Source organism: Cyprinus carpio, chromosome B14 (assembly GCF_018340385.1).
Source record: "Cyprinus carpio isolate SPL01 chromosome B14, ASM1834038v1, whole genome shotgun sequence".
NCBI classification, from domain to species: domain Eukaryota; kingdom Metazoa; phylum Chordata; class Actinopteri; order Cypriniformes; family Cyprinidae; genus Cyprinus; species Cyprinus carpio.
Window position 1 is genome coordinate 22698565 of NC_056610.1, and position 16291 is coordinate 22714855.

The 16291-nt window shown below is 38.9% G+C and overlaps 1 protein-coding gene across 1 annotated transcript in view; it reads left to right on the top strand.

Moving 5' to 3' along the window:
• The window catches only part of LOC109112921 (slit homolog 3 protein-like), a 138389-nt gene extending 122791 nt beyond the window's left edge, over nt 1–15598 (top strand). The window contains exons 28-32 of the mRNA XM_042738814.1: nt 614–744; nt 11499–11653; nt 12167–12455; nt 12636–12841; nt 14210–15598. Of these exons, the coding sequence (XP_042594748.1) occupies nt 614–744; nt 11499–11653; nt 12167–12455; nt 12636–12841; nt 14210–14445 (1017 nt within the window). The 3' untranslated portion in view covers nt 14446–15598. The remainder of the gene's footprint in view (nt 1–613; nt 745–11498; nt 11654–12166; nt 12456–12635; nt 12842–14209) is intronic.
• Nucleotides 15599–16291: the final 693 nt, after the last annotated feature.

Here is a 16291-nt window from a genome sequence, read left to right on the forward strand (position 1 = left end):
TTTCATTAATGCAGTTTCTGAATATTTTACAGCTATCGCTCTGTTGGGGTTAATAGGCTCTAAAAGGCAACACGCTCAGGGAACTGCAAATATAGAAAAGCAATCAAATTAGGTTGCTTTTTTTATTACCAGTGATCTTAGTAAAACTGTGCTAAACAGCGTTAATGACTTGGTCCTCCTGTGACATATCCTCTGACAGAAACCGAATACAGGGACACATTAACGGCTCATATGCCTCCGGGATATGAATGTAAGCAGTCCACTTGGTCTCAACTGATGTGTAGAGGGGCTTCCACACTCCATAAGCCATCAACTGCTCTTTTCTTTCCTCTCACTCTAGTGCTTATATATAAACGTGAGCTGTTTTCCATCACAGCTTGCTCGCAGGCGTTCCGTTTGATGCCCTCGACTAAACAGGGAGTTAAGTGTCAGGCCTGCAGCGGCTCTTTCTTGGTGTGCATGTCGTATTGAAATAGTATGCTTATCGCGCACTCTTGATTGTTTTGTACATCCTTCTTTTACCCTTCCACCTCAATCTTCAGAGGTCTTCCTGCTGTTTTCCTTCACTGATCTTTTGCTGTCTCTTTCCCATTACCCCTCTCTTTCTTTGTAGGTAGCCACAGATAAGGACAATGGCATTCTGTTGTATAAAGTGGACGATGACCCACTCGCACTAGAGCTGTATCAGGGACACATACGTTTGATCTATGATGTTGCCAAGTACCCCCCAACCACGATGTACAGGTGAGGATACGGCACATACACTTTGTAGGTGATATTTTAAAGAAATAGACACTATCATTAAAAAAATGTGCAAAAATCTGACCTTTATGTGCACAACACCTGTAGGGGGAGTAAAAAGAGGCATCTTTGTACTAGGGGTGTGCAATATAGACAAAAAAAATTGTAATTTGATATTTTGGGGGGGATTTTTCGATAATGATAATTAATGCATTTTTATGTTGTTAGCTGTTTTAGGCCTGTCATGGATAAATAAATATGACACTAAAACCACCAGTAGGTGGCAACAATTCCCTGTTTGTATGATTGACTCATTGAATCATTCATTCAAATGATTCATTCAAAACAGCTGATTCATTTAGAAATGAAGCAGGTAGCCGTCTATATGAATGGATGATTGAATCATTCAAATGATTCATTCAAGAAAAAAAAAAACAGATGATTATTTGAAAACAGCTGATTCAAGCTACTGTCTATATAAATGGATCACTTAATCTTTGACTCAAAAGGTGTTCAAAAACAGATTCATTCAGAAACAAAACTTCACAGACTTTTTCTGAGATGCACAAATGTTCTGCTCCAGCTTTGCTTTGAACTATTTTCATTGGTAAAACAAAAGAAAAACAGACATTATTGTGTCTAAAATGTAACTCACTCAGTATTAACATCTTATTTAATGATCACATTCGCGACCACCCTCACGCAAATATTTGTTGCTTGTGTGATATAACATAAACGTAATATCTTATAAATATAAAAATACAAAACCCCATACTGGGATTTATTTTTATTTTTTACAGGGCATTTTAACTGCATTCTAATGTGCATCATCACGCAGTGAATGCTTTTGGACTTTCAAGATGTTTTTTTATTTGTTTTTGCATGTACTCATACATTCTCTATCATGTCAGCTTGCATATTGTTTAAACACCAATTACAATATTATCCCAGATGATAAATATCCCACACCCTAACTTTTGTACCTTATTTGCCCCTAAAAAAGGGGTTACTTTAAGGCAGGGGTGTAGGCAACGGAGGGCCTGACGGGCACAGGCCCCCCACTCTGATGACAGGCCCCCCCAGTTTATTATACAAATATAATATTTGTTAAATAATTATTGTTTCATCTATTTTAACACAATTAGAGAACAATTATAACATCTCAAATAACTAAAATAAATAAAAAATAATAATATTTTGCCCCACAATAATTTCATAGTGCATCACCGCAAAACTGACGCGCTGCTAAAGATTAGGCTAGCTTACTCCTCAGTGAATTTTTTTTAAAAAGGTCTTTCAAAACAGGTTTATTAATTATAGGCCTATAATTACAATTATTAACACTGCAATCATCAAAAAAAAAAGCTTTATTTCAAGCACTGACTTTTTTAAAAAGAAAATAAAACAGTTTTACACTAAATACATTTATTCTCTCTTTATTTATTTATTTTTAAAATGTATTTATTAAATAATATTTAATATGAGTAAATTAAAACATTTAGCTACTGTATATAGTATTATCACCATATGAAGTAGATTTGTCTTTCGTCGTCTCTGTGTGCTTTTAATGCAGTGTCAGATGCCGAAAGCGCCATCAGTTTTTACTTTCACTTTCTAGTGGATCGACTGAGATTAAGAGGTTCACCGCATAATTCTTGCACAAAGTTTGCACATTGCTTGTGTGATATCCACTGGCTCGTCTTCCTGGTTTAAAACAAATATTTACAATATTATGACATAACCAGCCCCCACCCGCCCCCCACCCTTAAATTCAAGGTTGGGGGCCATGGATTTGCACTATGCCACTGGACTCCGTCCGTTAGTTAGCCTAGTGCCCGCTCACTTTTGCCCAGGCCCGCTCAAAAATAAAATTCTGGCTACGCCACTGCTCTAAGGTACTGCTATGAACTTTTTAGGGGTATGTAAACTACAGAGATGTCCCTTCAAGGGTAATTCACTACTGACAAGATGGGCTTTCAATAAAACTTGGCTGTCTATCAGTAAAAAAGGCAATTTTTTTAATCGGTGCTACATGAGCAAACAGAGAAAAGGCGCTCTTGCCAAAAAATTAGGAAAACGCCCATAATGCACTGGGCTCAAACCGACTGTCCATTAGTGGGAATACAAAATAGCTTGGAGTGAAAGTTAATTAAAATTGACTTAAATGTAATTCATAAATAGTTTAATATAATTTGTGTATTTGTGTTTACTATGTATATTTAAAGTGAAGTGACAAACAGCCAAGTATGGTGACCCATACTCAGAATTTGTGCTCTGTATTTAACCCATCCAAAGTGCACACACACAGCAGTGAACACACACACACCGTGAACACACACCCGGAGCAGTGGGCAGCCATTTGTGCTGCAGTGCCCGGGGAGCAGTTGGGGGTTCGGTGCCTTACTCAAGGGCACCTCAGTCGTGGTATTGCCGGCGCGAGACTCAAACACACAACCTTAGGGTTAGGTGACAAACTCTCTAACACTAGGCCACGTATACCACTAGGCCAGTATCAGTTGCAGGTCTCCAGTGCGCCCCACATGAGGAATGTTATTTGTGGCTTCCTATGTAGAACATTCCAAATTAGTCACTTAAGAGGTTCCATTTTAGTTATGAAGCTCTCTTAGAAGTCAGCTGCCTCTGTAGCTCACCAGGTTTTGTAACAGACCCACAAACACAATCACACATCTGTTCTACACAGTAAATAAACTCATACAGCCAGCCGTTTTTGCAGCACCATAATCTAAATAGACATATACCACTCTAAATTATTTCAAAACATCAAACATACACACTCATTCATCTTCCATAAAAATGACTGTGTTTCACACGAGGCACCCAGCTCTCATCCAGAATAGTTCAGGGTGAAAAAGCCGTGTTTGCGGGTAAGTTTGCTCGTCCGTTCTCGGGGAGTTTGAATCCCTGTTAGCTCGTGGCACATCATAAAACCATATAGGAGCCCTGGGTTTACATGACATGCTTGAAGCAAGCTCTCGTGAGGTTCCCATGTGAACGCTTCTGTGCTGCAGCACAATGATTTCTATGCTCACTGGAGCCCCCATAAACACAGAGCTCTTAGCCCTCACCTCCTGCCCTTTCAGCAGACAACAGACTTGTTGAGTCTGGCGTAGATGGTGCCTGACTCCGGCCTGGTGGGTCACTGCGGATGTCATTAAGTGAGCAAGGATCTGTAATGGGTTTCAAGAGCCCAGATTCAAGCTTTTAAATCCAGTCTGCACACAAACCTAATGACAGCGTACAGTTTCAAAGCATTTCGAGATAGAAATCGGTGTCCTTGTCTGTAAAGAATGGGTATGTGCCGTAAATCAGTCTCTGGCTTCTTTTTCATCGGTGTCTGCAGAAGTAGAGCGTGAACATTTGTGACTGGCAGCTGTTTTAGCAGGCATTAGACGTGAACAGTGGTGAGCTGGGTGCTCAGGCCGTGTCTGCCTGCTTGATGACTTTGTATTGATCCAGTGCCTTCTGTTGCTGCTGCAGAGGGCCACTCTTCACTTCTGCCTGCAGAAAGGGCTGAATCGATTGCTTTATGAGGGAGTCACAGCATGGAAAATAACATTTCAATCAAATTCCTTGTCTTTGTGGATTGAAAATACATGCACTTAATTCCAGTGTTTCTAGTAGTAATGCAAGCATGCATTTAGAGCACTTCCACACTTTATTTATTTATTTATTTTTTTTTAGAAAAGATAAAGATAAAAGGAACAGACTGTTGTTTCACGTTGCAGCCATCTTGGAATACACCAGGCAGCTACTTTCTATGTAGTTAACAGAGATACTGTGAGATAAGTACAGCTTCTATCTCCTTGAATGGGGAATGACCAAAATCTCCATTGATATCATAAATTTAGCTAAACCCTGCTAAGAGTTGTATTTTTGAGGCTGGTCCGGGCAGGATGAGCACTATATGAGCACCACAGCTTAATGTGATGTAGCAGTGCATGTACTGTACTAATTACTAGGCTAGGACTCAATTGTGTACTTGTACAGTTGAAGTGGACACAACACGCACAGTTTGACAACCTCATGTTAATCTTGAGTACCTATTACTAGTAGTATTAGGGTATTAGTAGGGTAGTTTTGCATCCTTCATACCTCCGAAGAATCTTTGGTTGTATCAGATTTATAAAAGACAGAAACAGCTGTACAGCTGTCGAGCTCCTGGAGGTGTGATGTGGGCGGAGCTAAAGAGTCACGAGCATGCAAAGCTTTTGTGTAGCGAACGTCTGCAAGCTGTGACATTGACACGAATAAAACAGGGACAAAGATGTATGGACTTAAAAGGCTAACGAATTAACATATGAAGCACGTTGATGGGCGTGCTCTTGCTCTCGCTCTGATTGATGTTTGCACGCTTTTCCAGGAGAAGTGCCCATATAGGGAATTCTGCCCTTTATGATGTCATACAGGGTCATACTCAGAAAAAAAAAAAAAAAAAACTTTACGAAACTCATACGAACCCTAAAGGAGTATCTTCGGCACAGAAATACTCCGTCATACTTCCAATTCGTTTTTGAGTCATGTTTAGCATGAGAATCCAACACTTTAACAGTGTAAATAAGTCAGAATGCATGAAATAGCATTCGACATCCCGTTTAAATTAATATACAGTGGTGTGACTAAATGAGGTAAGTTTTGTTGCCAGGTCCCTGCTAAGTCCAAGATGTATCATGGCACTCACAGTTAATCACAGATCCATGCTCACCCTCCAATTATCTTGTTTTTCCCCAAGCGACGTTGTGCTGTGTGGCTTTGGCATATCTGCACCTTATTGTGTTGGGGTAAAGAATGAGGTTCACATGTGAGGAGAGGAAGTGCAAGGAGAGAACACGTTCTTCCATCTCAATTTAGATTATTTGGCATTGGCACACCCCGGTCTGGTGAACTCGCTCCATGTCATAGTTAGCGTTAACAATGTGTAACCAGAGCTAACAGAGCCAGCTGCTCAGTTTGTAACTCGTCCTATGCCACAATGCTTGGACGTGGGTGCAGCGTTTGGGCACCTCCCTTTCTTTGGTTTTCCCACCGTGGAAGCTGGAGTTTTGAGGCTGTGGTTGGAGCATTCCTGAGCCGAGTCTGGTTCAGTGGCTCTCTGCGGGTGCTTGACTTCAAATGTGGAACTGGGTCATAAAGACTCTGTGGGGTGAAGATCAGAGCAAGATTCCCACACCATCTACAGGTCTCGCTCAGCTTTTCTTACACCTTATCCCTGCTGAACTTCAGCAAGAGATCCCCGACAGGAAAAACAAGGAACGGTGAGAGAGAAATCGCGGTGGGAAAGAAGACAGATCGAACCCCAGAGAGATGAAGAGCGACTGCGAGCCGACGAAGAGTGAAGGACACTTATCTCTGCAATGTGATCCTGCCTTGATGGAAGGTGGGGGTGAGGGGAGGGATGGAGAGACTGATAAATGCACTGGGGAGGAGAGCGACAGAGGCTGTTAACTAGCAGTAATGCCTCATTACCATGAGATGAATGCTCGGGCCCATGCAGCGTGTTAATGCGCTGCCCTTTACTAAATGTCACGCTAATCTGAGTATTAGTTTAGGCTGCGGCGTGGGCAGTTCCTCAGCAGAAGCGGTGGTTTGTGGAAACATCGCAGGAAATTGAATGAGAATGTTAGAATTGCAGCATTCCCTGCCCCCAGCTTCTCAGCGTGGGCTCGCCATCCTGCGCCACGCCTAACCACAGCTCTCCAAATGCAGCCAATGTTTGGCATGTCAACCGGGTTTAACACTGAGCAGCGCTAGGGGGAACAAGGAGGGGTCAGGGTATGTTTTTACGGCCTGTTTTTGTTTCGCCCGAGATTAGCACTGAGTTCCTGTGCGAGCAGAATGTTTGGTGGGGGGGGGAGCAGTGGTAATTTAGCCTGAACCGTGACGGGACATGAAGTAAGTTCGTTGGGTTTGAGAAGATTAAATGGTTGTGGTGTGCTAAGTCCGGCTTGGCTAAGTGCGACAGCACTAATGCAACAACAGCAGAATGCACAGTCAAAGCTGAAGGATGCTTATGGTAACGGTTCACACACAAAGTTGTATTGTGCCTATATTTACCTTTAATGTAATTAAAGCTTAAATGTTTGTAAAATGGTACAGCTTTTTATACATCAGTCAGTCAAGCATTATATTATGATTATGAAAATCAATGATTGAATTTTAGTAATTAAGGTCCTTGCACATTGAGTCCAAAATTTCCGTTTGCGTTTTTCATATTCGTCATCCTTTCAAAAAAAAATGAAAACCAAAGAATCAAAAAATGTGGAAAATCAAAGATGGTCTGATTTTTTTTTTTTTTATGACGGACGAAAGTTTCAAAGGCAGTGTGTAAACGTGATTGACACAACGTGAGGTTGTGTTTATTTTTCTACATGCAAAAATTTGGACGAAAATTTCGCACTCAGTGTGAAATAGCCTTTAGAAATAAAACTTGGCAACCATGTACAGTATGAATACATATTTGTCATTTTAACTTAGCTTAGGACTGGTTGTGGTGCTGAAATATTTTTGGTCATTCAGTGTTTCTGTAGAAAAAGAAAAACTAATAATAATACTGAATAATACGAATTCTACTACTAATAATGATATAAATCACACTAAGGATTAATGAGCTGCTGGGTTCATGAATATTAATCACTAAGTTCGCTCAAACTGATTTGCCGAAATCAAATCAATAATAGGTGAGCGCCAGTCAATGAGATTGCCGTTTGCTCATTAGTTCTGCCCATTACAGGAGAAACCGGTAAGTATCCATAAGTAGGCTATCATATGGTTGTCCTTGAAAGCTGAAGAATTCCAAATGAACCCTTATTCTGACATGAGAATACAGCAAAGAATATAGTTTACATGTAGCGTGTCAATTCTGCATGGTATGAATGGTGTGAATGGTGTATTCACACCAGGAAAGACCACTAGTTCACTTGCTTTAGTTTTTTTTTTCTGGTTCGCCCTTTAAACTGCCCTTTTTGCAAGTGAACCAGAAATTGTAAATAAAATCACATGCATGCTAAGTTCATCCATTCAACTGTACCAGAGTTTGTTTGGAATCGGACCGAGACCACCTCTTCAGCTGGGTCTCACTACTGTTGTTTAGTCCGCACCCGAGTGCGATTGCTGTATTCACACCTGCCCAAAATATCCACAAAAACCCACATGGAAAAATACTATAGTAATTTATAGTAAATACTATAGTGTTTTTGAAACATACTATAGTAAAGTGTATTATACTGTATATATTATAGTATTTACAACACTGTGTTAAAGAATGCTACAGCATAACGTAGTATTAACTACAGCGAACTGATAAACTGTAATAAACACTGTAGTATACTTTAGTTTTTACTACAGTAAACATTGTAGTATAATATACCCTAGTTGTAGAAAACTTAGTACAGAAGGCTGTTGGGTAACTGAGTAATTTGTTTATATTACTATAGTTGTTATATTACCACAGCAACTATATAATTACCACAACAAATTAATTCAAGTACTTTACTATAGTATGGTTCAAAAATACTATAGTATTTGCTATAAATTACTATAGGAGTTTTTATTAAGGGGGAAACAAACTTGTGTTCTAGAGAGTGAAAATATATCTGTGTTAAACTAATACTTAGCTTCCAACTCGCACACCGACGAGTAAAATTTAAGAATTTATTTGCCATTGGCTAATGTTAGACATCATTTAGTCGCCCACAGTGAAGAATTAGTCGCATATGCCAGTGATTTACTCGCAGTGTATTGGATTCATGTACACAGTTTATCAGTTCTTGTTTTCCTAAAGAATCAAACCAAGACCTTAACATTGCTAGCGCTATGCTCTACTGTTTGAGCTTCAGGAAAGCTACATATTCTCATCCCAAGGATGAGACCTTGTTCCTTGCTACTTACAAGTGTTTTGATGCTACCTGTTAACTTCAGTCCATCTGTAGAGTAAAGCTAACGTTACTTGGTTACACTCCATGATATATCAAACGCTACATAACCTTGTTTAGCAATTCACGTTCCAGAAGGGCATAATTGACTTCACAGCTGCAGTCCGTTACTCTTAGCTCGTGTAAGCAAATGATTGTGCCGCATAATTGAATCTGGAGAATGTAAATATGTCTACAGCTTTTCTGATCTAGATAACTCTCCAAGACGAAGGAGCCGGTAATAGTATGTATGTGTCATTTATATCACGGTTTCGCTCGAGGAAAAACAGTATTTTATTTTCAGCTGACAGGAAATTGACTTCCCCTCGTGCGAGAAGGGTGACATGAGGTTGCTGAAATCGTGTTTCTGTTTGTTTTTATTGAGCTCCATAATGGGCTGCTTGAAGCTAATATGTAGGCTAGCCGCACATCAAAGACACCCCCGCCCCCGTTCTAAAAATATTACGGCCTCAGGATATTTTCTGTCAGTCAGAATATGAACAAAAGGCCGATAGTTGCAAGCTAGGATACATCTTGATCTCTGGTGCTCCCTAGTGGTGCCCAATTCTTCACCGCATACATTTTGTCAACTCCAAATGATGCCTTCTATCCCCCATGGTGAAGTTTATGTCCTGATTAAGAATGTTTTCATTCTCATAATAGAAACTTCCTCTTCCTTCGATTACATTTCCGTTCTCACCATCTTTTTTCCCAAAAATATTCTTCCTGTTTCCTTCCCAGCTGGCGTGTAGGCTCTCTTAATGAAAGGCGGCTGTCAAAACCAGGGACAGTGGATGAAAATGTCCTTATATTATAAAAAAGCCGTTCATCTGTGGTGGTACTGATGTATCAGATGGACAGGCTTGAGATGTTTGGGGGGTCTCAGCCCGCGGACTGTAGTGTTTGTTGCAAAAGCCTATTTTGAAACAGGAATTGAATTATGGGCCAGTAATGCAAACCACACGTGCGCTTGTGTTGGGTCTTTGTTCAGCCAAGACCTCCGTGAACCATACCCCTCTATATCTGGGGACACTGATTTCTATCCGCACCTATGGCCTCAGCATTTCAGCAATGGAAAATAGCATTGCAGGCCAACACAAATACTAGCTGACTGGCCGCAATAATGAGCTCATTTTAATGCATTAATGCTAGCCTGTTTGGTAGCTTAATGTATGTGTGCTGGCAATGCTTTTTTTTTTAGTACATGTGGTTTATATATATATATATATATATATATATATGAAGAGTTTATTTGCAAAAACTCAGTTTTTAAAACTTTTCAAAAATCATGTTTTTTTTTTTTATTATGTTATCATGATTTTATTGAGCTAGTACTTTGAAGTTATTTTTTACCTAAGCAAAATAACCCAACTGTTATTGTTTAAAACATTGTTAAAAACATGTGTTTTCAGTATATACACATGTATTTTTTTTTTTTTTTTTTTTTTTTTTTTGCCAAACAGAAAAAAGATGAAAACCTTGTTTTAAGTTGAGGTGGGGATTAAGATATACTGTACTTGCCACAATATCATTTCTCTCACCCCCTTCTCCACTCTCTCTGTTGGTCTCTGGGCTTCTTTGCCAAACCACTGTCTCTAGCTGTCTGTAACTGCTTGTGCTCCGTCCAGCAATAACTACTACAATACAAAACTAGGCTTTCTTTAGCCTGAGCAGATTGCTTTCTCATAGTTCAGGGGCTACTGATAAGTTCATAACCCTAATTCTCACCTTTAAACAAAATACACTCCTAGAAGTCAGCAGAATCTGGGCCAAACAGGGCGCTACATGCACCACATCGTAATAAACTGAGAAGGAAACAGGCGAAAATCCATCTGTGCCGGTCAGAGCACGCTCTCGTAGTCTGTGAGATGTTTCATAGAGGTTTCGTGGAACCAGGGAACACACGGCACTCTTCAATGGTTAAAAAATGACCGTGTGAAAGAGAATCGCTCTCAGGAGGTCACGCAGTCACAGTGCCAAACTCAGCAGGATGTGATTTGAGCGTCTTAACCCAAAGAAAGAGTGAACTCATGGCCAACACAAGCTCTCCTTTTCCCACAACATAAGCTCTCCCCACATCAGTGCCAAATTCACTGGAAATACACCTGACGGAGCCTAATGTGGAAACCATGGCATTTTCAGACGGCGGGGGGATATTCTGTATTGCACATTCATGGCTTTTCATTTGGGCTTAAAATGTTGCTTTAAAGTTAATTTACCCCAGTGGTGACATGATACGATCTGTTAAAACAGGCATTAAGGCTAAAACAGTCGTTTTGTAGTTAGCATTATGTGGATCCAAAATACACGAGTTAAAATAATATTTTCACACTGCAAAATCTGACAAAATAAAAGCTTAATTGTAAATGACACAAAAATATGGATATTTTGCTCATGAGTGATATTTACACTACCTTTCAAAGTTTGGTGTTAGTCAGTTATTTTAAGAAACTTCAACTTCGATCACAGGAATAAATTATATTTTAAAATCTCTTTAAACAGAAAACAGTTATTTGAAATTGGAGCAATATTTTACTAAATGCACTGTATTTTGATCAGATAAATGGAGTCTAAATGAGCATAACAAGAGACTTCTTAAAACATTAAACAAATCTTACGACCCCAAGCTTGACTTTTCTTTTCTTTATTTGTCTAACATTTAATCTCAAGTGTGCTCTTGACTGACACTGCTTCTTTGGAAAAAAATAAAAAAAAAAAAATTAAACCAATTGATGTAATAAATATCAAAATGATTTATTTCACACTCATTTCAGATAATTATAAAATAAAAAGCTATTTTTTTAGCTATCATCTTCTGCTTTCTTGCAGTGTGGAGTCAGTGAATGATGGTCTTTTCCACACGGTGGAGGTGCTGATCCAGAATCAGACGCTGAGTTTGGTGGTGGATAAAGGGGCACCGAAAAGCCTGGGCAAACTCCCGCATCCTCCGGCTGTGGACCACAACACACAGCTCTACATAGGAGGTAAGCACAAAAACACCTCATTGTTCATCAAAACTGTGAAAAAACGATACAAAAAAAGTGTTACTTAAGGTAGGTAAGGTAACTTAAAATGTAATAGTTAGTGTAACTATTTCAATTACTTTTCCTTAAAGGAATGTAACTAATTACATTTGATTACTTCTTGATTACTTTTCTAAATTTCTAACAAATGTTTTCAAATGGTAACATTTAAAAATAAAAATAAAGCACACATAAACCTAAATAGCATGTGTCTATTTTGTGTCCTGAAACATTGCTGTCTCATATTTTAGAGCAGTCAGTGCAATTTGGGGAAGAAATCGATCATATCTATATGTGTGTGTGAATATATACATATGTAACCCCCTTTGTAAATTATAACTGTAATTGAATTACACTTTTTTTTCTCAATAACTGTAACAGATTTGTTTTGTAATTAAATTATGTAATTCTGTTACATGTCCCCACACTGCATAAGCACGTGTGCTTATATTTGTCTGTTGTTTTGTGTTTTAGGTGTGCCCTCTCTGGTTGACACAGCAGGCCTGCGACCGGGTCCAGACCGTCCCTTCCAGTCCTTTAACGGCTGCATTCATGACGTACGGCTCAACGGGGAGCTCCAGGACCTCGGCGGTGGGCTGGCAGGGGTGGAGGGCATCTTGCCGGGCTGTCACTCCTGCGGTGTCTGTGCTCACGGGGCCTGCAGACAGAGAGGAGAGGCAGGCGTGACCTGCGAGTGTCCCAGCGGCCACAGCGGCCCTCTGTGTGAAGAGACCACCTCCCAGAGCCCCTGTCAGAGCAGCAGGTACAGAAATCCTCAGATGCACAGACACTCACAGTTGAGTCACGTTTTATCGTGAAAATTAGCGATATTGACTGATATGAAAAAATATGATTGTGATAATTTTTTGGCCATATGGCCCAGTCCCACTCTCAGTTGTGTTGGTATCAGGCAGTGATCTCCTCGCTCTCTCTTCCTGTGCAGGTGTGTGCACGGTGTGTGTGTGCCGAAGGGCTCCTCGTACAGCTGCTCTTGTGCAGATGGATACTCGGGCCAGTTCTGTGACAGACGGGAAGAGTCCGCCGTCTGCAAGGGGCTGCACTGTGTGCACGGAGAGTGCAGGGTGACGGAGAGCGGCGAGCCGGTTTGTCACTGCCAGTCTGGGTACAGGGGGCCGTCCTGTGAAACAGGTGAGACACAGCACTGCAGGAGACATCCATTATTCATGATAGGAAATTATAGCTTTTTATTTACATACAGAATAGAACATAAAAACAAGATTTAAAAAAGTGGTCTTATTGTGCACAATTTATCAGTGCACATTTTTCTTTTTGAGGGGGGGGCTTTTACCCCTTGCTCTATCACCCATTCTTTGTTATATTGTTTTAGGTATGTATGTCCATTTACTAATTGTAATTTAATACTTTGCATATCCGCATTCAAATACTTTGTTGCTGTTTTGATAATCTTTCATTAAAATGTAATAACTTACTCTGCATTTCAAATGACTTTTTCTTCTGCAGTTGTAACCAAACCTCATTGGTTGAGGAAGAATTATACAATGATATCTCAATAATATTTTGATGCCGGCATCAGTATCTCATTTCAAACAGTAATAACCAGTCAAGATCTCTATGAGATTTCATAACGTAAAAAAACACGTTTTATTTTTATCAAAAAATACATAAATAATCATTGCATATGCAATACAGTTCAAAAGCAGTATTTTTAAAAAATATATATATTTGTACTTTTTTTTTTTAGTAAGAATGCAGACTTTTACATTGTTACAAAAAAAATCAGTTTTATTCATAAAAATGTTCTATTCATAAAAAAAAGGTTCTGAAATGTTTCACACACAAAAAACACACTAAGCAGCACAACTGTTTTCAACATAATTAATGGTAATAAGAAGAAATGTTTGTTGAGCAGCAAATATTTTGCATATTAGAGTATTCTAATGATTTCTGAAGGATCACGTGACACTGAAGTAAAAATCACTCAGAGCTCATAGCAAATCTGTTATTAAAAATCAACTACAAAAAAAAAAAAAACATTTAACTCATTAAAACAGATATTTTAAATTGTAATATTTCACAATATTACAGGATTATCACAATATTATTACATTATTCATATTTACTACATTTTGATCAATAAATGCAATCTTGGTGAGCATAAGAGACTTTTGTGAAAAAACAACATTTGACCTCACAAATGAATGGGACTGCTTAACCTTCAGAGCTCATAGCATATCTGTTATTAAAAATCAATTTCTTTGTATCACAAATGAATGGGACTGCTTCACGCAATCAAATCCTGAGGAATAAAATTCCCTCATGTAAAATGATGTTTCCACCCAAAAATGTGTTGCATTTTTAAATGCACTAAATGTTAAATGCACTAAAATGCACTAAAAATGCTGTCTCGTGTAACCTTTAGCTTGCTGTACAGAATCCAGAAGAGTGAAGCAACACAAGTCAATATCTGACCTGAAGGTCCTTATGTTTATTCATCTCTTACATAAATGCCTGTCCTCCGTCCCCTCCTCCACACAGAGTCGACGTGCCAAGGAGAGATGGTCCGTGAGCTGCTCAAGCGTAATATGGGTCATAAAAACTGCACCTCCACCAGTAAAATCGCTCGGTGTCCAGGCGTCTGCCGCTCGGGCCTGTGCTGCGCCCCCACCAAGAGCCGGAGACGGAAGGTCAGCTTCAAGTGCTCCGACGGATCTTCCTTTTCTGAGGAGATGGAGACCACCGTGGAGTGCGGCTGCACAAAGTGCCCATTGTAATATTAGCCTGGAGAAGAAGATGGAGCGGAAAAGAAAATATATTGTAAAAAATAAACAAAACACAAATAGAACTTATTTTTATTAAGGGATGTTTTTTTTAAAGAAAGAGACTGCTTTTATGATGTTGCTTATATGAAAAGTAATTTTGTATCGTAGGGACAAAAACACACAGATTAACATTCCTGAAAATATATGAATTATATAAATATGTATAAATCTATATAGATGTAAAACCTAACCTGAGAATTAATTTGGTCTGCGTATTGCATGTCTGTTGTGAAGTGTGAGAGCGGAGAGAAATTGTAATGGGGAGCTGAAATGTGCCCAATCAGACGCGGACTCTCTGGACTCTCTAACACAGGAAGTGGTGAGCCAACTTTCTGTGCTCTGGTGGCGGAAAACAAATGAACTGTTCCTAACGGACCTCAGAGAGCTCACCTGTGGATTTCAAGGACGGCGCTTCGAGTGGGATGAGCTGATGTTTTGAACTTTAGATGTTGCTTTGCAAAAGCTCATCGGCGTGGATCTGGTTTACAAGCTGCAACTCATCGGAGTGAATTTTTTGCATGACTGCATGGAAGAGTTAAATGTGAACATGCTGCGGTCAGGCGGTAAAGCTGTTGTAGTAACTATGATAGTTGAACGCTCTCTACCTGTTTTACCTTGTACAGTTGAAATCCAAATGCGTCGCAGGTGATACAGGTGCAAAGCACTTCATACTGACGTAGTATTCCGTCATAACCGTCCTTTACTAAAATATTAAATGCAAATATATTACACCCATTACTACTGTATTGTTTCATGTGTACCCTTTTTGGTTTTGTTTAAATTTTTTAGATGTAACACTCAGTGTCTTACTCGGAGAGACCGAGGTCTATAGATATTCCCAAGGAAAAGCCAATCAGTGTTAATGAATATTCCTCCTGGTTCTGTCTCGCCCCTGTTCACCACAGACTGTTGTATAAGGTTGTATAAGGTAGGAATCCCCAGTGAACGATGTAACTGAGCTTGTGCAGGAAGTCTCATGTTAGCACCTCTAATCAGATGACTGATTGTTATACGGTGCATTTTCTAATAATGATTTGTTAAATATGAATTAGAGAGTGATGATTAACTTACAGTGAATGTTGAATTAAACTTGTAATGAAATACACAGGTGGGTTTTTTGTGTTTGTTTTTTTTTTTTTTTTTGTAAGCTTTTTCAATAAGGTCTTTTTTTTCTTGTAAATTTGTCAAACGTACAGTAATGTTCATATGCACCTGGAAACAGAATCCAGAACAGCAAAACCCATAGATATATTGTCATTTGTTGGTCAAAGGTGTTATGTGAGTATTTTTTTCTATATTAAAATGACTTTATCCCAGTTTTATATTCAGAGATAATGATGGTTTACTTCCTTAAAGAGTAAATGCTGTTTTTTTCTCTCTCTATTTTTCATTAAGTAATCTGTCATTTCAATGTCATATTTCAGATTGCCAATTATGAACAGTAATTATAGTGTGTGTGTATAGTGTATATTTGTTCATATATCCAGTAATATAATAATTATATAATTTTCAAATACAATTACATACATAACTATACCATACATAGTATGGCATGCAGTGAAAGGATTTTTTATGACCCCTCCATTACAAAAAAATTAAAATTAAGTTATAAATTTAAAAGAAGGGTATAAACTAGAACGTACAGATAGATGAATATCAATTATTATAAATGTATTATATATTTATACGGATTGTATTAGACTGTATTGGATTTATATTTCTATTTTATTTATGGAGGCTCAATTCTGGCCTGAAATCAGCCCAATGATAGCAAAATGATGTAGTGAGTTGTGTTTTT